Here is a 24,921-nt window from a genome sequence, read left to right as displayed (position 1 = left end):
GCGTTTGTTATCACTGCGTACTGTTTGGTGAATTATGAAGCATCAGCATAGATCAAGATAAAAACAAAACTGAGAAAAACTTGTTTGGAGCTCCTTTTGTACTATATCATTTAACTGCTGCTTAATTTCAGTAAAGTGTGATGTTGATGGCTGAGGCGCTAATAAAAAAATGTTTTGCTGAACTGATCCATGCAGAATCAAATGGCAGAACCACCAAGGAAACAAGACAAGACATAAATAATGTTTGATTTAAAAGACACACAGGCTCTACAATAATAGCTGTCCTTGTTTTATGTATGCAAACGCCCACCTTTTCACACACACAAACAAGCATGCACACACACACACACACACACACAAGTTGGTTGGGACTCCCCTCCCTGAACAGGAGGAACTCCCATTGGAAAAACTCAACCTGTGCCAACAGTGTTGGCTGTTTTCAACCCTGTTCCGCTCCGGGCTAAACAAGCATTTACATGCTGTGGTTATTTTTAGATCCACCATTGCAGGACACGAAGGAAGTGCAAGCACATGTATGCACAACGAAATGATCACAGAGAGGTGAGAAAACATCGCCAGCTAGTTCTTAAGAAGAGGTGGGAAAACCCGACGGTTCAGCAGCAGAAATATACCATTCATATTTCTGAGATTAAAAGTGGTGGCTTCTTTTTCTTGATTTCAGTCACGGTTCAAAAAAAGAAAAAGAAAAAATTCGTGACGTCTCTTCCTCCCACATATTAACTGCAGTGTTATTTTGATGCCCTTTATCAACTAATACTTTCCATTGGCAAGCACAAAGATGTTCCATTCTGAAGAAATAGTGACAGAGAAAAGAAAGGTAAAACACTGGCCCTTGTGTTTCATTTATGTACTCTGTCAGCGACGTGAGAATTTTAGAAGCAGGATGTGGCCAACTGTTGCACCACAAGACAACACCAAGATGCTATTTATAGCATCTTAATACTCATGTCACTATTTAGTTGTGACAAGTTCTGGGAAACAAAGACCTTTTAAAGAAAACTCACAGGTAATGTTTTTGAGAGAACCAAAGGTCTCGCATGTCACGCATCTTTTAAAAAAAAAAAAAAAATTAGTTGAAATGATCCAGTTTTAGCTAAAGACTTTTATTTTTACTTTTCTGTCCTGAGCTTATGTATCTTTTTTTTTTTTTGAGAAAAAATGAACCAGAAAGAATTATCTCTCTGTTTTTCCTTTACTACATTTTTGACTCTGTCTTACCGTCCTTGAGGTGACTAGATAACCACAAATATGCAGCAGTGGGGAAGGTTGTCAAGCATTCGGAGGAACATTTAGTTCTAAATGAAATTTGGCTTAAAAAATTCTTCCGTTGCACAACGTGGACTGGCAAGTGTGGATTATAAGATTTCATCAGCAAACCTTGTAAATCTAAGTGTAACCTTTGAAAAAGAGTGCCAGAGAGCTATTTTTCCACTTTCGTGATCGCTATATGCTATTGTTAAAAAGAAGATTCCATGTAATGTTACAATAACGAAAGCAAAGTGGCCTGGCTTCCCTCTCAACAGCACTGGAAACTTTTTTTTTTCTTTTTTTCAGTTGCCCAGGTTAATAATGGAAAGCTGGGAGGATACCCTCTCGTGAACAAACAAAAACAGTGGAAAACTGAGCTCCAAATATTCCCCTGCTGAAAAAAAAAAGAACGAGGGAAACAAAAAACACGTGCCCTGCTAGGCTTAGTTAAACAGAGTGGCATCCTTTATTAAGCTTCCCTGCCAACGCAATCGGCAAACCGCAGCCTGGACCTGTCAGGACCTATACTCCAGACTGGGTGGCTGGGAGATCTATTTCAGGCAGGTGTGAGAGTGACACAAAAATATGACTGCGCTTTACTGTGATGCCAGCCAAGGTGAACAGCTCTATGGACAATTCACCTTTGTGAGGGCCTGCCAGTGTGTCTTGGCAGGGAAAGCTAATTGCTAAATCCCTGCCTCCATTGGGTGTGACTCCGGGCTGAATAAACGTTGACCTCGCTAAAATAACCAGTCTGTATCAACTGTCGTGGAAGATGTTTTTCAACCTGCTAGAAGGCGGTAATGGAGGCAGCTCTAGTATACATCCTGAATATACCGGCGTATGCAAATTTAACACGACTGCTGTCGGTACTTGCAGCTTTTAGAATAACAAATTGACCACGCCTTAAATCACACAAAGTTTCTCTAACTAGGAGTATTATTTCCGAAATTAACATTATATTGTATTAAATTAGACTTAATTTGCATAATTTGTGATTAAGACCGTAAACTCATCAGGAGAGTGTTTGCTAAAGTGTTTGCTGGACTTCTTTTTGCAACCAGAAAGGTCATTAGAATGAATACAAGTTTAGGTCACACTGATTTGCTTTACTTTTCAGAACAGAGGCTACATGCACTATTTTATCTACATATAAAGACACAATACATGAAGAAAAAGTAAAGCTGGTCTGTAGTTATGTCTTACTTTCATCTTTTAAATAATCCAATCCAATAGCTTAGGTAGCAAAAACATCATATTCACTCTGCTGCTGACGTAATTTGGAGGGTACAGTATATACGAGCACTGATATAGCGACAGCATAGTTGCTATACCTCACTGTTACTTACTTACAAATTGGCTTCTTTTTATCCAGTAATACAAGCACGCCTGATATGACTTCATTTGGCTTTTCTAAGAGTTCAGTGTGAACCTGAACTGCACTGGGGATTTAGTTAGCATTGTTACGGGATAGTGCTGTGCACTGGGGTTCGATAACAGCCGGGCTTCCTTAGAGAACAGAGGATGCCCTGTGGTCTGGAGAGATGCGGAGCCTCGAGGCCTGAGAGCCTCTTGGAGGTTCCTGCTGTCGAAACACGATCCCCTGTAGTCAAATCAGGCCTGACTGGCAAACACCTGACAGCGAGAGAGAGCAAGAGACTTCACCTCACCCCGGCCTCCGTACGTGACCTCCGTACGTAAGGTTGCAACAACAGGTTCCTGGCAGTGACTTCTGTTCTGCCGCTCGAAGTCTCTTGATACTGAAGAAGTGGAGGGCACCTTCCTGAACTCCCCTTACTTTCACGTGTGCCAGCTGCAGCTGTGTTAGGGTCAAGGACCTTCACACTGTAGTGAAGGTGATTGTTTCCTGTGCTTGCTCGTACCTCCTGTAGTACCACATCGGGTTTTGTGAGAGAGAAGAGGAAGTTTCCTTCTATTGTGGCCCCGAGACTCTCGGCAGCACGTGAGGAAGTTTGCCTGAGTCACACAAGTTCTTTCATGTAAACACACAAAAATCGAATCGCCACCCAATCTGTACACTACCTCGGAGTGAGTAAAAGGAGACTAGCTGCGAGAAGGACTCACAGTTAAACCTCATCTGACCTCGTACTTTCATGTGAAATTGATTTGGTGGGGAAGCCGAACTAAAGCTCAAACTTGCCGGAGAGAGACAATTGAATTTCCTGGTACATATTACTTTTGTTTCCCCACTATATCAAATCTTCTCTCGGCCTCAGCAGAAACACTTAATGGACAATTTGCTGCCTCCCACACACAGCTCGAGCGGCTGGACGGAGAGGCTCTGACACAGCGTCACTTATCTTACGCTAATCACCAGCAGTGTCAAAAATAGGGAGGAGGGGGGGTGAAAGGTCGGAACGCACACGCGCATAAAATGACACAGACAGAGAAGTCAGCATGGAGTAAGTGAAAGAGAGCGAGCGAAACCGAAGGAGACGCGATCCTTATTCCCACAGATAAACACAAATGGAAAGAGACAAAGCGTTCCGCTCATGCTTCATCGTGATAAAGTGCTTCATAAATTCATCTGAGCCTTGCAGGTAGACAGCTTCTAATCCATTGCAGGGATCCCTTTGGGCCTAATGATGTGATGATATGTACAGACAGTATATTTCATCCCCACAGTTAGGCTGATCTGTGAAGCCCCAGGCTTTCCCATGTGGAATCGCTCAGTCTCCTCAGCTGACAGAGGAGTTGGAGAGAAGAAAAAAAAAGGAGGGGGGGGGGGGGGGGGGGGGGGGAGACAGGGCCACAGTGAATAGGTTTAAGACAAAGCCGAGTTTACCCTGAGAACTGAGGTTTTTTTTACAGCTGCCCTGCAACAGCTGCAGAGCACCGATGTGTGGTGATCTCCTCACACTGCTGAGGTGAACAGCGATCCCACGAAATTCACTTCATTGATTTTGGACGTGGAGTCATGGCTAGAGATAATCATGAGAGAAATAATAGATGAGGAGCGTAATGATAGGTGACACATGCCTAACCCTAAAAGTCTTATTTCTGTCTCTCCCACTTTACTATTTTTAGTTTGATTAAATTTTCTCCCCCTCCCCCCAACAAGATTGCCGGACTATTCAGCTGCCAAAGAGTGGATTAAGAGTAAGCAAGCTATAGACCAACAGTTCACCTCTCAGTCTGCGAGTGAGTGCTGCCTGCAGACACGAGGAGCCTTGATGATGTAAAAATAGTGCAAAAGGTCTGCGTCAATTCTTTTGCTGTTAAAAAGCACTATTATCTTAATACGTTGTCAGTGTGTTCCCATTTAGAGAAAAGCTACTCTGTTGTTTAGGGATCAGGTCTTTGTGGTGCATGTTTTTCTGAGACTACAATACATTTACATAGGCAGATTTACCAATTTTGTGTGTTGTATGCTTAAATCATTTAAATACAAAAGTATTAAATCTTGTGCTGTTTTTTGTTTGTTTCATTTTACCCTCTGGCTTCATGTGCACCCATTTCCACATTGTCCCATCCCTGAATGAACCTACTGAATCACTACTGATGAGATTGAATTAGAAGGAGTAAATTAGCTTTCTATTTTTAATTTTTTTTTTAGCGGCACAAAAAAAAAAAGAAATAAAGTATAGAGTGTAAACAGTAAGTGCTCTGATGTCGCTGAACAGATTTCCAATCAATATGTCTGCTGCTGTTTTTAGACAAGGACTCCTGGCTCAGTTGGATGAGAGAGCTGGAGCAGCCTTGAGAAATAATGATGACATACTCTCTGCGCCTCATGTGGAGAGACAAAGTGGAGCTGGGGTCTAATCTCCACCTGAGTCTCCGATGCGCCTCTCCCTTCCGAGTGCATGCTTTATGGCTCTCTGTAATCAGACGAATCGGAAGAGTTCAGGGTTGCCTGCCTCAGCCCACAGTCACCGAAAAGTATCCAAAATTTGCTAGAGAGGCTGGAGAACAATGAAACAGCAGCATACCAAATTAGAACCCTAAAGACAACAACTTTTACTGAAAGCCCCACCAGTGATATGCTTATTTTGGCCGCCGCGGCGCAGAACCTTTGTCTTTGATCTTGCTTGGTGTGCTCTGCCGCTCCCTATCTCACCTCACTCTGTCTCTCTTTTTGTGAGCCTTTCACTTCCCTCCTCCTCTCATTTCCTCCCAGGCCCAGGAGGCCCGGGTGTACTCGCTTGAGGTCGCTCTCTGGGGAGGATGAGGGGGAGGTGTTTACATGGTTGGAGCTACTCTCTGGTGCCCTCATCACTGACTTCTCTGAATTTGGCGTGTGAGGCGTTACGAGTGCGTCACGAGGAATAACAGTCTTTGTCTGGCGTTATAGTTCACGAGCATTTTACACTTTTTAAGAAGGATAAAAAAGGATGCTGCAGTACGAGCCGCACTAGTCGATTGACAGGTGATGTCACAGAGTGCAGCGCAGATGCTCGAATGTTTAGCACAAAAAGCGCTTTCTGTTATTTTGATTGCAGGGGTCCGCTTGATTGCGTTAAATTGCCTTTAAAAAAAGTTACCGTGGAAGAATACCACAACAAAACACAGCAATCAAAGTGTTTATCAAACAAAAGCAAACATAAAAGCAACACGCTAAAGAGCTTCTGTGTGTACAGATCATGTGAAATCAAAAGCTCCGTTTCACGCAACTAGCAGAGCATGAATGCATAAAGCAAACACCAAAGCCTGAAAAAAATAGCACCAAACCGAGCAAAACTCGCACATCTCAGCAGCTGAGATATGAAAGGAGACAGATTAAAACCCTTTGCATGGCTCATTACCAATGGGTTTATGGTAAAATAACTCGGCCATCTGATAAACTCGCCGTGATTGATTTGGAATTAGAAACGTATGCTCCCGCCGCAGACGGCTCGGGATTTCACAGCTTTCTTTCTTTTTTTTTGAATTATGGAACGGAGTCTAAAAATATGAGCATATTGAAACAATCATACTTCAAGTAGGCTGCAGTCGTTTGGGTGAGAATTTGGCAGTGCACCTGCATATAATATAATTTACAACTGCATTTGTAGTGGGCTTCTTTAAATCACCTGTTGCCTGTCAGCTGAAATGTGGGATTTCAGACTTGTTTTCTTCTGTTTATATATAAATTATATTCTCTGTGTCCAAAAAGGCTTACCTCACTGTGAGCTTTATTGTTTGCTATTCATCATAGATGGATGGCTGGTTTTGGTGTAGCAGCAAGTCATGGTCTTAAGTTAACCCGTCTCTTTAGACATCCATGAAAACGCATTAGCTTTTGGCATGCTAAAGTTGGACATTTGTTGTCAACCCCAGCGTCTTATTGTTTGTTTTGGCTTGAATGCGCTGATGAAAGCAACAGTTGCACTTATCTAGGATCTTGCTGAGCTGGATGGCTGGTTTGCGTAGAGAGATAAGGCACTGAAAAGTATACTAAGCTAACTAAATCTTAAAAAGCTTCTGCTGCTCACGGGAACATGGCCTCTCTCTTTCAGCATCCCCGTGGCGCTCTAGTGATCTCTACTGAAGCTGAGAGTTATCTGATTAACACCCTGTCTGCTCACCCCAACTATTGCCCCTGTAGCTTTAAAGCCTACACTCAGGAGGACACAGAGGGGGAGGCCCTCCTTGGGGCACATCATGGATTTATTCGCTGGAAGGTAGAGAGAGCCAATCGTGGCCAAATATTCTCTTATCTCCTTTCCAACACCCTTGACCTCGCTTTGATTTTCATAGACAAGCGTACATCCATCTGGAGACTGTATAGCTGTCAAGAAACCCAGACTGTCTCAGAGCTGAAGGTGAAGACAGCTACACTTTCGCAGACAGTGGGTGAAACGGAGACATTGTTGGCCACCTGTAAATCACAGACGCACATCTTCACCTGCTTCTGTTCGCGGCGTTTAATATCTTACAAACTCAACAGTTGGTGGTGAGAGAACCTTCCACTTGAATAACTTAAAAGAAACGAGAGCCTGCGCTGCTACTCCATCCTACAGTAAATCTAACTGATCTAATTAAAGTGTACGTGATGTTTTCATTCACATAGAGCTTAGACACAGAGCTTTCCAAGTCCAGCTCCCCGCAGATTCGTCATGGCTGATTTACTACATGAGCAGAAAGAATTAGTTTGTCCTCTAGTAGTAGGAACTGTGGGGTCTATCAGAAAAGTATGTTTGCAGTTTTTAGGGCTGAAAAATAATAGCATTGCTCTCTAGCAGGAGACTCTTTGTAAATGTAGATAATGGCTTTAATAGTGGTTAATAAAAAATTTACCAATGCCAATTAACCACAGAGTTTTTTTTTCTTCTGCACACCCCAAAAGTTAAAGATTAATAGCTTATAACCTACAAGACATTAGTAAATGACCTATAAAGAATTAATGAAGTCATTAGTTACACACTGTATGAAGGGTGAATTATTAAAAAGTCTTACTAATACATTTCTATAGTAACGCTTCATTGAAACTTTCTCTCTTCACCATCACTAACGAGCAGATTACGTTTTCAGAGCCCAAAGTTTAACTGTAGGCAGAATTTTCTTTTCTTTGAACCTTGAAAGAATCTTGAATCTTGAATTTCTTTAAAGTGAAATGAAGAATTTACATGACATGGCTGACAACCAGTGTTGGGGTTAATGTTTTCCAAGCGTTACTGAAAACTTTACGTTTTTCAGTAGCGCAGCAATATAATGCACAAAAGACATAAAGGAACTTTCTTTTTTTTCTTCTTGCACTCTAAAATCAGCTGATTTCAATTCATTTGCAGTAGGAGGAAAATGTTGGAGTGGTCTGCAACCTTTCAGGACTGGCAATATGGGCATTATTTTTAATGCCTGAAAAGGTAAAATACAAACTGTATCTATGACAGAAACAACTGCATTATACTGCTAACACAACTTTGGCTTGTTGCAAGCACCTGCACAGACAGCATGCTAACACAAAGCTAGCAAAGAATCCAGAGGGACGATAAAGAACTTAATTTCTGTGTCTTTACAGTAGTAATTGTCTTTTGTTATATAATCTTTCAATACCACAAAGCTTAATAAAATGCTTCTAAAGGGTTTTCTTATGCTTTTGGAAATAAGCAATCATAGGATTTTCCTTTATGTTACCATGTCGCTTTGGGCTCAGCTGAGTACAATCTGAGAATTGGGGGGCCAGTTGAGGTGTAAAACCTCCATGGGTCATATGTCAATAGCAGGACACTCACAGTTCAGCGGTTACGATCATCCCCTCCAATGAAAGAAACCCATTCACCCACTGCTCTCTGCAAGTGGTCGCTGCTGGGGCAGGAAGAAAATGTGATCTTTCACTTTGGTTGTGTTTTTCTTTCTTTGACTTTCAGTGTCTTGGTTATAACAGCTTTAGCTGTGAAAAGAGCTCATAGTGTCCATCTGTTTGCGTGTGTGTGTGTGTGTGTGTAAAGAACAGGGGCGATGGAAGCCAGGGAAAATCACCAAGATTACATGCTACTTTCTTCCACCTCAGATTTTCCCCTCTTTCTCCTCCATCTCTGTCTGTGTCTCTGTCTACTTTATTTCTATGGCTGACCTGCTTCTCCACATGCTCGCTGAATATTCCTGGATGTGAGGGGATGATGAGCATCTCCTGGCCTAAAAAATCTGAAACTTCTGATAAACTCTTCATGAGTACAGGAGTGCGCTAAGAAAAAAAATAAGAAAAAAGAAGAAGAATGAAATTATGTGCGTCTGTTCCTCTCGGTATATTTACAGTGATTTGTCATTAAACTTAGTAAAAGGAAAGGCCATGCTCGTTTGTCTTATATTCTTTTATGTGTTACTACTCTCTCCTTTCAAAGTTTAAATCTTTATCTCCCACCCTCTTATAAATTCTGTCTTGATGCTCCTTCTCCGTCCTCGTGTTTTGTCTTTTTGACTATCTCCCCCACGTTCTGCTTTCTGAAGCATTTGTGCATAGAGGAGACAGTGTACTCTGCCAACTGTTGCAAAACCCAACGGCTTTCCCCATCCCACCCGCCTGGAACAAACCTCTCTGTTGACATCCGTCGCTAAAGGATACAATTTCACTGACATAACAAATTTCAGATGGGAAGCTGTTATTAAGTGGTCTGGGAAGGAGACCTGCTCCTGTTTACTGATGCCGCAGGTATTTATATCCCCTAAATACATATGCTAGGAGCAAGCATCTCACTGTGGTTACTACTCTACGTTCAAATGGAAGATCCTCGGGCAAGACCCTCTCTAAGCTCCTGGGCTGCTGTCCAGGAGTTGTTCCTGACCCCTGACCTCCCTGGTAAAAGACTAAAACAAAAAAAATGCTTGCTTTTAAATCAGTTGTGCTTCTTGGGTGTTTGTATGGACTGTATGAGTTTTCCATGTGCTCATATTATTTAATGCCAGGAGGAAATATCCAAGATTCAGGGCAAATTTATGGTTTCTGTGACTGCGCAGCATTTGTGGTGTTCAGAGTAAGACTCACTATCTCCACAGAGGAACAGTGTTTTAAGGTTGGTGATGAATTATTGTGGACTGGACAAAATGTTTATGTCATAAAAAAACAAAATACCAGTCGAATCACCGAGATCACTGAGGAGGCTTGAGTTGTGCAACTGGCACGAACCCGCCTTTCCCCACGGATGATGTATACTGAAACAGCCTTGAGTGTCATAAAATGTCAGCTAGAAAATGAACAGATAAAAGCTTGGATGCAGCTGAATTCACAGCTTAAATGCAGCCTTCAGAGCTTCATGGAAGAAGGAGACCTGCTCGGAAATCATCCAGTCAGAGCCGTCAACCACACTGACATTTGTCATGTTACGATTCGGTAATGAGAGTGTCTGGCATGAGGTGGTAGCTCTATGATCACAGATATACACAGGAAGATCCCAAGCCAAGCCACAGGCCCTGTCTCAGTCCTGACCTGCTGTGATCCGTGTGGCTCGGTGGCTTTTCAGCACGTGTTTCCTAAACCTCAGAATGTGAGCCACATAAACCGAGCCTCTAAACGGCTGTGTCAGGAGAAACTATAAGAAATACATGACATACGATGAACTGGAATAATATAGCCTTAATGAATAGACTCAGATGAGTCTGGAGAAGGATGCATCTAGTGCGCCATGTGGCTTTACTCTGCTATATTTGATTGCATGCTTCGCCGAAGTCCGTTTTCCTATTGATGCCAGGTAATATGCTTCCACAGAAGGCCACACAGTGCGCGACGAAGAAAAAATAAGACACCGTTCTTTACGGTAGCAGTTCTGCGTCACGCACTTCTGATATTTGGCAAAAGAAATGCGAAACCCATTCAAAACCAGAATCAAAGTCTTTCATCTAAATGTGTCCGTGTGTAGATCCCAGACACAAAAGAAACCCAATTTGTTTAGATAATTTAGCTGCACATTTTCAGCAGACGCATTCTTTCTCGGTGACTGTGGATATTATGACGGAGCGACTGAAACCAGACCAGATCCTCTGGCTCAGCTGCAAGGGTTTGGGGTGCACACACACACACACAGACACACACACACTCAGGCATTAAAGCCAACCTGTTGCGGTAATAAATGGATCGAATTCGTACAGATTCATCTTGCTGCTTCTATCAGAACTATAATAATATTCCCAATGGTTTTACAAAGAGCTTAAAATCAAAGCACAAATAAGGTAACCCCATTGCCACTGTCATATGTAACCACTTGGATCCAATCATTTGCTAAACTGCGAGCAATCTTGGGCAATAGGGTCTGTAATTGAGTGGGTTTCAAAATGTGTTACAAAAAATATATTATGATCACAACCAGGAATCTACATGCTCTTATGTTCAGCCAGCGGGACAGACATAAAAGAGATGTAAAAGGAAACAGAGCTAAGGTAATCTAGAGGACTTCCACTCAAGTGCAAATGTATTTCTCTTCAGCAAGGACACCACTGAATTCCCTGGGTCCCATTAATGTACCTCCATTTTAACTCCTACACGTCAGATTGTAAATCAGCAAGTTTAACCACACTGTTATGTGCTTTATGGGAATTACTTCATGTATCCAGCTGTGTGCTGCGACAGGGTCTAAAGATTATTATTATTAGTAGTATTATTAGTATTATTTTTTATTTTTTATCACCAGCATGCTATCATCTTTTCCAGTGCTATGAAAATAACTACAATTAACAAGCTCATGGGATCAAGCAAAGCATTTACTTACACTTACACAGCTCATACCACAAGTTGATCTTCATATTTACCGAACAGCATATTCTCTAAAGTGCTTAGTAAGGCCTGTAGTATCTGATAATGGGTAATAAGAGCCAAAGCTGCTCAATTCACACAGTAAAAATAATGGTTTTTAATCTTAATGAGAAGAAATTGAAGCTAATCTATTGCTGATCCCAGATGTGTAGTTGTTGATCCATAGCTTTGATGGTCTTAAAGGCCAAGCCAAGAGTGCACCCACCTATTAATTTTTCCCATGACTGTAAAACTTCTGCAGCAAGCCCAAACTTTTACTTATACTTCGCCACGTCAAGGGCTGCCAGGAAAACGGGATTCCTAATATGAGAAGGCAGCAATAACAATAACAGTAAAATATCCACATCCTCTTTGTGGCCATAAATAATAAAAAAGCCATCACGCGTTTTCTTGTACCCGTCAATATCACTATGTGTAGAAGGAGACTATGTTCTAGGCATTGCACTTAACCACAAGACAGCCTTTCTTTCTGTATACTATTAGCTGAAGCTTGACCTGCTCCCAAAAGGCCAGCGGGTCAGAGGTGGAGTGGTGTGAAAGCACACGATGTCACTTACAGTGCTTCCACATCTAAGCCGAGTCGACCAACTAATAGCGAAAAAACACGCACGCACGTATAGTATACTAATGCTGTCTAAACATACAGGAGTAGCCCTGCTTTAGTGAGTCCCATTAGGCACTTCAACCCCCAAATCTTGCAGTCTTCTGCCCCCCTCCCACCCCAATGAAGCCTTGCGGCACACTCCAATGTTAGCGACTCAGCATGTTTTCAGCGCAGTGAGGACGCACGCTCAATCATCATTAGGGGTTTTGCGGAGTCCTGGGGTCTGGGCACCTTGCCAGGATGTGTAAAAGTTTCCATGAAGAATGCTTTGAGTTGCCTTCAGAAGCACTGGTGGTGGACAGGGATCCTCGGGAAGGCTAGAATTCCGCTTTTGTTGCTGGGGGTTGGGAGTTGGGCAGCGAAGGAAGGAGGAAAGAAGGATCAACAACAATTCTGTTTTCAGTTAGTAAAAAGCACACTAGTTTTGAATTGAGGAGGAAACAATCGCAATCCCCCACCCCCACCCCAACGCTCCCATCTAAAAAACTACCTTGCAACACAAGGAAACCAGAGCACATATGTCAAATGTCAGAAATCAGCAGAGGCTGGTTTGCACTCTGTGTTTTTCTTATTTTAGGGAATAAGGGCCCTCTGTTTCCCAGAGAGGCAGGTGGTAGAAATCTGGCTCTCTGATTAACAGTAGTTCCTTTGCTGCGTGCTGCATTCAGTTACGTTTCATGATATCACCCATCACAGCAGCAGCTAATGAGACAGGACACACGGCAGCAGCCTCATAGGCCCCGAATGCCTCACACTGCCAACACATCGCCTCTGCTCTACTCTACTCTACTCGCAACCACAGCAAAATACCTATAAACAGCAGGAACAGGTTTCCAAGGCAAGAAAAATAAGTCTCAGAATAGTAGCTTAGGTTTGTGTAACCTGTGTTTTTCATATGTAGACCAAGATATGTCACAGGAAGCGATGTCACCAGAAGTGCGCCTTAAAATATATGACAAAAACATGATGTCATTAAAGCTTTCTTTTCTTTTTTTCTTTTTTGGCTTAATTAGTTCAGCTAACAAGACAAACGTAATCCTTCAGACCGAGTTATTCATAAAATTCTATTTGTGTACCCACTGATCTCATTTGACTGCCATTTTTCTAGCTCATAAAGTACAGATAGCGGGCTGCGAGTAAGTACGAAACGTCTGAAATCTTTGCTTTTACAAGAGCCCCACTATGAGTTGTTTACCACAGTGAGTCAACAATGCAACAAGGCGTAGTCGCCTAGCAGAAGGGTGTTTCAGCCTCTTCTCGCCTCCATTCCCTAAACCACGCTGATATTTGGCCTTAATTCCAGGTAGGAGAAGTGAGGCTGTAAGCAGGTGAGAGCCAACATGCCACTGAGTGAAAATGGGAGCTCCAACGGTGATCTGACTGCCAACTGGAGTCTTCCCATAAAACCTCATTGCAGAAAAAACAAAAAAGAACCATCATATCATGGCTCACACTGAAGTTAGTAATGCTTCTATCGCAGCAGAGGGAAGAGTTCAGCACTTTACAATGGAGACTGTGTCTACGGCAGTTAGGGGTGTTTACATCTCAGACCCCCTCCCTGCTAACCCAGCTCCTTACGGTACAGTAGCTCACCGTTGATAAGTTGAGTGATTTCTCAGGGGCTGTGTAAAACCTGGGCCCAGCCAGAGAGACACATTTCCTCTGGCTGATGAGAGTCGGGAGGCCTTAGTGTTAGGGCGTGGGAGGTGCACTGCTCTTGGGGAAGATCAAGTGTGCTCCTGCCGACTCCAAATCACGGGCTCCCCAACTGCTTGGGAGGAACGCTTTTTCTTCATGGCCGGTGTTAAATCACCGCTGCCGCGGTGAGGTCATCTGCTAGTCTTCTTTCTTTAATTGAGCTTGCTAACACACGGCTGTAATGCGTGCGGACGGGGGAGTGAGACGCCGGGTTGAGCTGCCTTCCGATCGTATTTATTTTAGCTCAGGGCTCATTTGAGGGGTTTTGGATAGGGTCGGGCCTTGGAGCAGCAGATGCCTTGGCAGTATGCTGTTACCACCGCACACTTACCAGGACTCCAAGAGTTTACCACAGATGCTTGCACAGACGTTAGGTGATGTAAACGGCAGCACGCTGAGGTTTTCAAGGGGCTGCCTCACTGTCTTTGGTCAATCAATACACATTCCTGTGCGTCCCTAATGTAGCTATAATCGCAGGCTGAATACATTTGGCCACCGGGTCGGAGGAAGACTGAGCTTGCTAAAGTGACAGAGGATGGAGTAGCGGGGAAGAGAAACAAGGTTACTTGGATGAGCACTGCCACGTCAGTTGGTGTAAAAGGACCCGTTTGGCAACCGTAGTAGAAAACTCAAAATAAAGCTATCGTTTTACTTTATTCAATTAATGCCCACGTGAACACTTCTGCTGCCGTAATTATTGAAAGCAACAGGAAAGGATTCAGCTTACATCTCCAGACAGTCCAGATTTGTATGAATTCAAAGAGGAAAAAGTCTAAAAGATTTATTTACTTTTGTTGTTTTTTTAGAGGAAAGAGAAAGTTTCAAATCAGTTTATAGAGCTGATAAGGGGCAGACATCCCTCTTGTGTCTGTATTGTCTGTTTATGAGATAACGACTAACGGGACTCATCAAGACTGACAGATATGCTGACAACTGCTTTTCAACTCAATTACAGTTCCACAGCAAAACTCCCCAGGTCCCCTCATGCCTATCACCCCTGTACTCCCAGAGCTGTTGAGTGAATGCGTATGAGCTCATACACACACATGCAACAACATTAGTTTACTGAACAAAAGGTGCACAGGAAGGGTGATATTCCTGAGTTCAATGCGGTGGCGCCTCCCTCCCCTCTCCACCACCTCTAGTAGTTTGCAGGCAGATTTTAACAGGTCAAGCTGGCTGGATGCCAGGGATGTGCTCTATATCATAACAGCAAGTGGAGCTTCTGCTAACACAGATAACAGGTTGCTGCCCTTAGAGACACAATGTGCGATGGACACAGGAGGCAATAAACCCAACCATATGGTCTCTTGGGTGTGACTGGTTTCATTGCTAGAGGGAGACTGGTGACCCCACAGTCTCCCCTGATGACGACAGCTGCATGGTGTGGACTCCGTGGGGAAATGACGGGAAAACAAAGCCTCTGCCTCCTGCGTCCCAGCATCCCTCCCAGATATTTGGGGGTGGCGATGAGGAGGGGGTGGGCCGGCTCAGGAAACCCCTACCCATTGTTTTGCTTCCTTCATTAGTCGTTGTGTCAACAGTTTGGATCGCTACGCGTGTGCCACTGTTTTTGTTCGGCTGCACCCCGGCTGACCCCAGTGCTGTGATGTTTTGACAGATTGTTTCAAAATCCCATCAAGGCAATTTACCGTTTGAAAGTCAAGCTGCCATTCGGACAACATAAGCTGGCCGGCACATTAAAACCAAAAGCAAATAAATCCGCTGGGCCTAAAATTAAACAAATCTGACGTAAATATGCTGCCAGAGTTTTTTTCAGGAAATACTCTGAGGTGCAGTAGGGTGCGGCCGTGCGTGAGGGCTTGCAGATAAGAAAAAGCTGTTAAATAAATGTGATGTGTTGCGGAAACGGCCAGTTTTGGCACGGACAGTGATCTCATAAAGAGAAACTTATAACTTTATTTAGTTATTATTCTGGATAATGTGCATACACTGCAGGAACTCACCGTCATCTAGGTACATCTGGTCCAGTTCCTGGGGCTCCTGCTTGACGGTGATGGCCATCGAAGGTGGGCTGGCATCCTCAGGTAGCAAGCTTGGTGACCTCCCTCCAGCTTGGGCTGAGCCAACTGCCGCCTGTGCCTGAGTGGGGCTGTAGGCCTGAACGAATGGGCTCTCCGCAGGCCCAACTGGAGTGGAAGGGTGGGACGCTGGGGAAGATGAGGGGCTGCTGTTGGAATAGATAGGGTGGTAGTTATGGCGTCCTGGGCTGTTGAGGTGGTTGGGGCTACCCTGGGAGTGGAGCAACCCTAGAGAAGAGTTGTTATCTGGCGAAGATGGGTGGGCGAGATTAGGGTGGCCAGGGTTGTCCTGAATAGGGGGTGCTACCATGGGTCCCGGTGGTGCTGCTGCGTGGGTGGGGCTGTTGGGGAGGCACTTGCTGAATGCCACAGGAGACAGGTCATGAAGGGTGGGGCTTGAACTGGGGGGTGACGATGGCATGGCAGCATGGCGAGGTGGGCACGAAGGGTAGCCCCCAACCAGGCAGGCTTCAGGGTCGGCCACAGGCATGATGGGAGTGAGTCTTGGCTGGCTGTAGTAGGGAGTGGAATGCATGGAGAGCCCCACAGTACCCAGAGAATCATATTCATCGTGGGGTTCTGTCTTTATGATCGGCACTGATGGGGGAAAGTAGAAAGAAAGAAAGAAAGAAAGGAGAGGTTATAAAACGTGCAGGGAATCCACGTGGCGCAGTGAGCGTATGACTGAGGCTGAGTAAAGCATCGAGCAGGCAGAACTGCGCCTGTGATACCCTTTATAATCCAAACAAACAACCACCAGTGGATCTGGGCTCAGCGTCAACTTGGCAGAGTCCTCTAACAGAGAAATCCTTACGCCTCCTCTTTTGCCACCCATCTTTACCACACCGTGAAAAAAAGCAAAAGAATAGGGAGGAAAGAAAAATGGATGAGTCATCAGTGTGGAAAGCCACAGCTGGCTCCAATAATGAATAGGACCTATTTTCTTTGGACTCTCCTCCAGCTCTGATATCCAATAAAAGTACTTTAAAGCAGTGGAGTGCTGCTGCTGTTGCTGCTGCTGCTGCTCAGGACCCCCAGGTTTCCTCCACACTCCAGAAGTAATTGTTTCTCTCAGGACCAAAAAGATAGTGGTGGTGGGGTGGGGGAGGGGGGTGAAAAAAAGGAGATGATTTGATTTTGATTAGGCTGCCTGAGCTGCTTAAGAGGTTGCAGAGCTGTGCCTGTGGTTTCAGGAGCTTCAGACCTCAGCTAATGCAGAGAGTGCAGTGACCCCATTTGATCATCCTGCCTGCTCCCTTCTAACTTCTAATCCAGTGCAGACTGTCTGCGTTGTTTCCTGATTACTTCTGACTGACAGGTATCACATACTTCCTCTTCACTGTCAAGAAAGGTTTTCTATTAATTGAAAATTTCAATCACAATCCGAAGCCTTCATAAACAGCGGCGTGTTTATGGACCGGGTTGAGTGACGGAGAGGGATCCATATTAACAAGCTCACTGCTGAGTTATTATATAAGTACATATGCACAGGCTGTGCCAGCACAAAAGTAATAGGCCCGTGTTAAGATACCCAAATGCACAGCAAAGGCTTCTGAGTCACAATGGACATACTGTTTATTCCTAGCAATTGTTAAAATGTGTTAATGGGTGTGGTGACTGTTTGGTGCCAGCCATTAAAAAGTTTTTGGCTAAATGTACTTCGTAGTGACATTTACTTGAAGCTGTCATTAAGAATAAGATGTATGTGTGTATGATTTTTGTACATAATAGAACCTTTTACTGACAGAAAAAAGGCAAATTGTCCCTTAGTGTGTCAAAAAAAAAAAGAAGACATCTAGGTATGTGAGAGTTTGGTCTGAAAAGGCACCAAACGCGTCTGTAGCCTCCGGGGTGCCGAGCTACAGAGCAGCGATAACGCGGCAGGGAACACATTTACGTCAGCCTTGTCTGCTTTCAGAGCCCAGAGACCAGGCTTGGTGTCTGGGGCAGCACGGTGAGGCGAGTCCCATGATGCACAGGCCTCCTCTCCGTGGCCTGGGGAATAACAAGTGAGTCACATGCTCACATAACATCCACAGTTACTTCCCTCCAGATTGTCTTTGTCTCCTGTGCCTTTTTCTCTGGTGTGAATGGACAGAAGTGTGCCAAGGAGCCGAGGGTGTGATATCAGAGTGGAAATGTCATAAAATGAGACCATTTTCATATTTTAGCTTGGGGTCCCGATCTGCATTGCTGCCTCTAATTTGAAACACATTTAACCTTCTACCATATGAAATCAGTCAAAAAAAACAAAAGTCCCGTTAAATATTTAAAGAACATCGAGCTTAACGGATCCTGAAAACTGATATCTTGTTTCAAATGTCTCCTTGCAGAAGTTAAATGAAAAAAATAAAATAATTACAATATATGAAAGTTGCATACGTCCAGAGTAATTTATTGCATGTACAGATGCCTTTCACCAAAGATTGCTGTTATTATTTAAGTATCTGAGCACATGTGAAATATACAGCAATTGCAACCTCGCTGTCTTCTATTCTTGGATTATGACATTGACCAGCTGCCAGAAAGAGTGTTTTTACAGCTATTAGACAATTTTTATGAAATTGTGTCATAATTAGTGTATAAAGTCTTGCGTTATAGCCCAACATGTGTTTTGTAAGCTCACTGTGACCTTGACCTTTTAAAACCAAGTTCTAATCAGGTTGTCCTTGAATCCACATTTGGGCCTGGTGCATCGCCGTTATTCATTTCGCATTCAGCATAATGGGACGGCTGTTTGACTCATGTAGGAAAAGGCTGTTCATTAAGAGTAAAGGAAATTCTAAGAATTGTTTTTTACATTAAGCAAAACCTCCACCTGCCTGTTCTCCAAAGTTGCAAACATTTTCTCCAAAATTCAAACTCCTCCCTCCTCGATTTATAAACAGACGTGTTTCCTCCAGTTTGGTCCATCTCTGTGTCTCCTATCCACTTTATATGAGAACTGAGAAAACAGATTCACCGGGCCCAGTGCAACTTCAGCTGGCTTCTATTTCCTCCCAACCTGTGGGTTATGGCCCACAGACTGTTGATGCTCCGCACATGCTTTTCTCTCCATTTCTGGCAGTTTTCCCTTCTGTCTGCTTGTATTGAACTGATCAGGAATGATCTAGGTATTTTACTGAGCACTTGTGGGATGGGAATAGGGACAGTGATGTGTGTCTGTATCTGTTTATTTCATTAAAAAAAGCAAGCAGGGCTTATGTGAGCTTTATAAAACACTTTCTAAAGAAGAGCATCTGTACTTCTGGCCAAATTCAAGAGGTATTTTAGGATGCAATAGGTTCTTAACACTCTTTTCCACTGGTAAAATATGATACTATTACGCCACTGTGAAAAACATTTTAAGAAATTCTGGACACACCTCATACTATCGGCATGAATCTCCCGTGACATTTAACATGGAGCAGGTGGTAGTTCATTAACTCAAAGGTACCTCGTGCACCGTGTCCCACTGTGTAGGCAATCTGGACACACAGCATACCGTGGGCTTTGGTATACTGTAGGTTAGTGTAAAAACACCCAAAGCTGCAGACCTGACAGAAACAGTTCAGTCATTGTCCAGATTTTTTTTTTTTTTAGAAAAACATGACTGTGCAAATATTTACAACAAAAGATCAACGTGTGGTTCATTAACTTTTCCTGTATGTGTCACAGAACATGTTTCTGGCTCTACCCTCTCCAGCTCCAACCACAGACTGATGCAGTGATGGTGGGGGAGAGCAGGCAGCCATTTGCGTTAAGAATAGAATAGAACTACAGAGGAATCTCCAAAAGGCCTGTAAAAATAAAGGGGTTCCGAGAAGTTCTTGGCCCAAGCATTGGTCACTGCCAGCATTTTTTTAGCATTTGTTGTTTAATGTGGTTGGTGAAAACTGTTTCTTATTTGAAGAGCAACACGTCACATCTCTACACACGCAAGAATTATTGGACGGGAGCTCGGAAAAGGGAAGCTCATTCTGGGAACCAGACGACAGTTGTTCTGCATGTACATCTCATCATCACAGACAGGCACTTAGGCTTCAACCGCAAATGCTGCTGATGGTATATTTAAACAATAGCAGTCTTCTCGACTCATCGGCTAAATGCACCTATACCTCATAATCAGTACATCCCGATGGAGAAACATTTTTTCCATAACTGGTATAACTCTTTTTTTCTAAAGATTCTAAAAAATAATCTTTATTTTGTTCTGTGAAGGGAAAGGTCAACTTGTATTCACTTGGACACAGGCGGGGGTTGCTTTGTGTATATCATAGACTGCATATAAAAGATAGCTATCTGGTCTTTAAGTCTAACGTCATTAGCTATGTCTGGGCCCAAACACTGCTGCAGGTCTCCAAGTCAAACGATCACTGCAGCATTACTGAGAGTTGAAAAACTGTCTAAATTCTATCATCTGTAATAAAATGATCAGTGTGGCTACTCTACCAGGTGTAACAATTAAGTTTAAGGCATCCATGAACAAAGAATTTATGAAGTTTAACAGAATTAGAAGTTAGCAGGGAGTTAGCTCGCTAGCTCGCTAGCTGCCATCTAAATATAATATACCATGTTCAGACTGAGGGAAATCTGAAACAAATTAAGACGTACAGCTCTGCTATCACTTCCAACATAAATGAAGACAGAAAACTAAACAGCAGTGAGTTTTGTAGGGTTACTGAAGTTTGGCTAGCTGGTATATAATGATGTGCTACGTGATTGCTAGCAACACAGCTATGTTAGCATAATATAAACAGTAAAGTTGGAGGACGAACGCTAACAAACGGAGGACTTTTTTCCACTCAATAAAAGTTGAGGTGAGGGTTCCCGAGGGTTAGGCGCAAATGCAATCTCATGGCAGGACGCTGTAAACGGATCAAACTTCAGTCAGGAGAACAACTTAGATAATCCATCCACAATACGAGGTTAGTCATTAATATACTGCTGCATGGGCTGAGCTGTAGTTACATCGTAAGGTTTAAAAAACTCAGCTTTAAATTGAATAGTGGTAACAAAAACCGAGAGAGGCCGACAGTGATCACTGACTGTTTTTAGGGGCTTGTTGAGATTAAATAGAACAAGATACAAAGCATTAAAACATGATAAAAGCACAACAGCCTTATTAAATGCAGAGTAGTTTGGGCCCGGAAGCAGGATTCATCACATCATCACTTAAAGACCGGATAGCCACCACAACAATCTCTTAACTTTAAAATGACAGCCATCATCTCTTATTTTCTTCTTTTGATGTAAAACATGACTATATTTGGACTAGTGGTTTGATTGCTAAATTATCAACTAATACTATGAAGTTTGGTTATCAAGGGTGTCTCCTGAGATACCTTCTAACTACAAACATATAAATAATATACTGGAATTTTACTCACCAAAACTGGAAAGCAGACTTCTTAGATATGTCGTTGATGCAATTGTGTGCACAGAAAGTCATATGAGCGACGCCACAATCAGGACAGAGAGGTCCAGTTTAGCCTAGCGGGCAGCTAACAGTCCAGCTAGCAGCAGCCAAATGTCAGTCACAGTTGTCCCAAATAATTAAACTTTAAGCCTTAACATAATGTGATACATAAAATTTATATAGTCAGAAATTAGGAATTAGACATACAGACCAAAACAGTTTTTGCACTATTTCTGCTAAAATGTAAGTCTATTGGTATTACCGACCCATCAGGTTGCGGCAGACAGCCGCCCCTCCCTGAGCCTGGTTCTGCCGGAGGTTTCTTCCTGTTAAAAGGGAGTTTTTCCTTTCCACCATCGCCAAAGTGCTTGCTCATAGGGGGCCATATGATTGGGTTTCTCTCTGTATGTGTTATTGTAGGGTCTATCTTACAATATAAAACGCCTTGAGGCAACTGTTGTAACTATGACTGTGTTGTGATTTGGCGCTGTATAACTATATTGAATTGAACTGAACTGAATTATTACCTTCCTTAGCAGCCAGCCTAAAGGAACTGCAGTAATTGGCACTTCCTCTTCCACAGTTTTCTGCTTTGTATACACAATTCCCCTCTTCCTCACTTACATAGAGCATGTCCATTTTTTTGCAATATATTAGCATGGCAATGTCTCAAAATTCCGCAGCATCCATCTATTGCTATCTTTCCACTGCATCTGACAGGCCTAATATAAACTTCTTAATTAACAACAGAGGCAGTGAACATACAGATCTGCTGAAATAATGATGCCTGTTGAAATAATATGTCTGGTGTACTTGCGGGGCAAAATATAGCAAACAGTTTGTTTGTTTTATTATCCCCCCCCTCCGGATGTGTTTTGTTCTTCAAATGCAGGTATCAATGTTTAGCCGCAGTATTGCCAACCACATATGCATTAGTGTCAAAGAATAACAAGATGGTCACATGACCTGAATGGAAAATAAAGGTGGTTTTCACTAGCATCTGGGTCCCAGAGAGTGTTTGCTTCATCCTTCCGCTGTTTTAAACAAGTTGGGCTATTTTAAGGTTTTGGTTTGCTTTTTATAGATGAACAGACAGCAGAGTGTGAAAGAAATGTTCTTTCTAAACAACGTCAGAGACCACAACTGTGCTTGAAGTGGGACATAGGGCCGGAAGAGTCTTTTCATACGAGCGAGCAAAAAAAAGAAGAAGTAAAAAAAAGTGTCGACAGCAATGTGTGTCTATGCGTGTGTGTGGGTGTCCTCCTCCGCAGCCCACCCCGAGTACATGGCCGCAGTGTTGGTTGTTTCACTCACTGTTGACACACACACACACTGAAACCCTCAAAAGCAAACAGCTTCACTAGGGTTTCCTCATTCTCTGCTGCAGTATTGAAACTGTGAAACTATTGCAGTCATCACTGTGCACACTGTGTCTGTTTGTGATAATTAGAACAATTTTAAAAATTGGTCAAAAAAATAAAACCAAAGTTTTTACCAGGTAGATCACAACTATGGAACTCAAGCTCTGTGTTCTGCTTCACCTGCTATCTCCCAACAGAGTCTCTGTTTTTCATATGATCAGCTGTACTTTTTTAATGCGCACGCTGTATCTGAAAATAGAACTCAAAAACCTTGTCGTGGTCGCTTTGGCTGTAACACTTGTAAGTTAATTAAACTTCTTTGACAAGACACGGGCCCCGCTTGTGTGGTCCAGGCTGTACTTGTGGTTTATTTGGCAGCAAAGGAAAGAACACAACAAGCCATCTTTTAATTAGAGCTGCGTGCACGCTCAGAGAACTGACTTTGAGATGCGCCGTGGATGTTGAAAAGCCTTTGCATCTCCTTTTCTTTCTGTTTCTTGCTATATGAAACGGATGAGCAGCTATATATGGCCACAGTTTGTCTTGTCCCACACTTGTCCGGTTACCCACAATGCACTTGTTCATCATATTATCAGGCATCTCCAAATAGGGCTGTGCTCTATTTGTTCTCAGAGCCTCATCCAAAATCCTGATCACTTATCTCCCGAGGCCATAAATGCATCTGCTGATAATCTAAATGTCACATCTTATTAACAGCTCTGGTCTTTAAACACATTGCTTGCCTGCTATCCCAGAAGCATTAGACCCATTAGGCTCTGATCAATGAAAACAAGATACCACTGTTTTGATCTAATGGATTTCGCTGGTTATCACAAGGGGAATGCGTGCCTTGTAAAAGCACGGTTGCTGGTTAGAATTCCAAAACCGGCTCGAGCAAATGAGCTGCAGCATTTGCTAAGTCTGCCTTCAGCAACTACTGTTTAAAGAGGCAGAAGAGTTCTCTGGTGTCTTGAAAAGCTCTTAACTGCGTCGGTGCCGCTTCTCAGCAGACCAACAAGCAAAGGACTTACTATAGCACCATATTTGGAAAGCTGCGGCTTGAAAGAGCAAACCGGCGCAATAAAATAATGCTATTCTCGTGGGATGCTCGAAAGCGATACTGAAGATGATATTTCACCTGTGCCTACTGTGAAGAGCAAATAGCTCGCAATGTAATTTCAAGGCTGAACTTTTTAACTCTTAACAATACATTCTTCAAATTCCAACGTGAAAGCCGTCTATAAACACTGAGGCCAGGGGCTTGTGATAAACACACACACACACACACACACACGCACACACACAGACAGAGGTATTTCTGGGTTTTCAGGTTGCTACATGAATGATATGGCAAAGCAATGGCTGGCTGTGTGTGTGCGCGTGAATGTTTTTTTGTCAATTCATAAGTGTGCTGGAAGAGAATGTGTGGGGCCGGGTGTGAAAGTCAGGACGCTGGGAGATTGACTCCTCTACATCAACAGTGCTCGGAGGCTCTGTCACTCAGTAGGTGCACCTCATGGCTGGGGAACGTGCTGTCACTGCAGAATAAACACACTTCACACCTTCTGCACTCGCTCAGAGGCTTCAGCCAAGTGCTGCCACTTACAACGTCAAAAACATTCACACAAAAAAAAAAGGGGGGGGGGGGGGGGGGCTACAAATTTCACGTAGCACTTTAACAGCTGAGGTAAAATAGGACGAATGGCTGTCAAGGCGTGGAAAGGCACACAGTTGCAATAAAGAACACAAAGCGTGCAGCTTGTGTAAAGCATATGAGTGTTGCAGTGTCACTGGTAATAGAAAGGGTGGGTGGATGATTATTACCATTTGGAGGAAGGTAGGTAAAGCGCTGGGACTGGCTCCTCTTCCTCTTGCCGTTGCAGACGTAGAAGTTAACCTGCACCGGGCTGGATATTCTCTGGTTCCTATATGGTGGGATCTCCACAACAAGAGCGTTCTAAAACAGAAATATGATATGATAATAAAAACTCAGGTGTGAGACGTCATTTCGATTTTCACATTTCCTCTTAAATAACCAACTTCTTTTTAGTACTTGTCCACCTAGCTTTGTAGTTTAAACGTTTTATTTCTTGCTTTGTCTCAAAGTTAGGCTGAGGCGTTTTTGCATCTTTGGAAAGCTTGGGATCACCACAATATTTTCAAAGGAAGTTCTGCAAATTTAAAAGACTGGAAAGACTACACAGCATGGGTTTATAATGACTGTACACCTGGGGGAATTAAGAGGTTAATCAACAGCTATGTTTGTTTTGCAGTTGGCCAGTATTCAGGATACTGTTTCCAAGAGGCTGGACTGGGAGCAGGTCTAAATGAGCACGTCTGGACTGTGTAGATGCAGCACGAGA

General features: G+C 43.2%; 1 protein-coding gene across 2 annotated transcripts in view; it reads right to left on the bottom strand.

Moving 5' to 3' along the window:
- The window catches only part of LOC102796279 (nuclear factor of activated T-cells, cytoplasmic 1-like), a 60,170-nt gene that overhangs the window by 3,339 nt on the left and 31,910 nt on the right, over positions 1–24,921 (bottom strand). For both annotated transcript variants that reach the window (XM_006794865.3, XM_087848096.1), the window contains exons 8-9: positions 24,383–24,515; positions 15,725–16,396 (exon numbers count right to left, since the gene is read on the bottom strand). In XM_006794865.3, coding sequence (XP_006794928.2) covers positions 15,725–16,396; positions 24,383–24,515 — 805 coding nt within the window. The remainder of the gene's footprint in view (positions 1–15,724; positions 16,397–24,382; positions 24,516–24,921) is intronic.

This window comes from Neolamprologus brichardi, chromosome 11, assembly GCF_056152115.1.
Source record: "Neolamprologus brichardi isolate AB-2024 chromosome 11, ASM5615211v1, whole genome shotgun sequence".
Lineage (NCBI taxonomy): Eukaryota > Metazoa > Chordata > Actinopteri > Cichliformes > Cichlidae > Neolamprologus > Neolamprologus brichardi.
The sequence above is the reverse complement of the archived record's forward strand: the minus strand, read 5'-3'. Positions and strand labels throughout refer to the sequence as shown.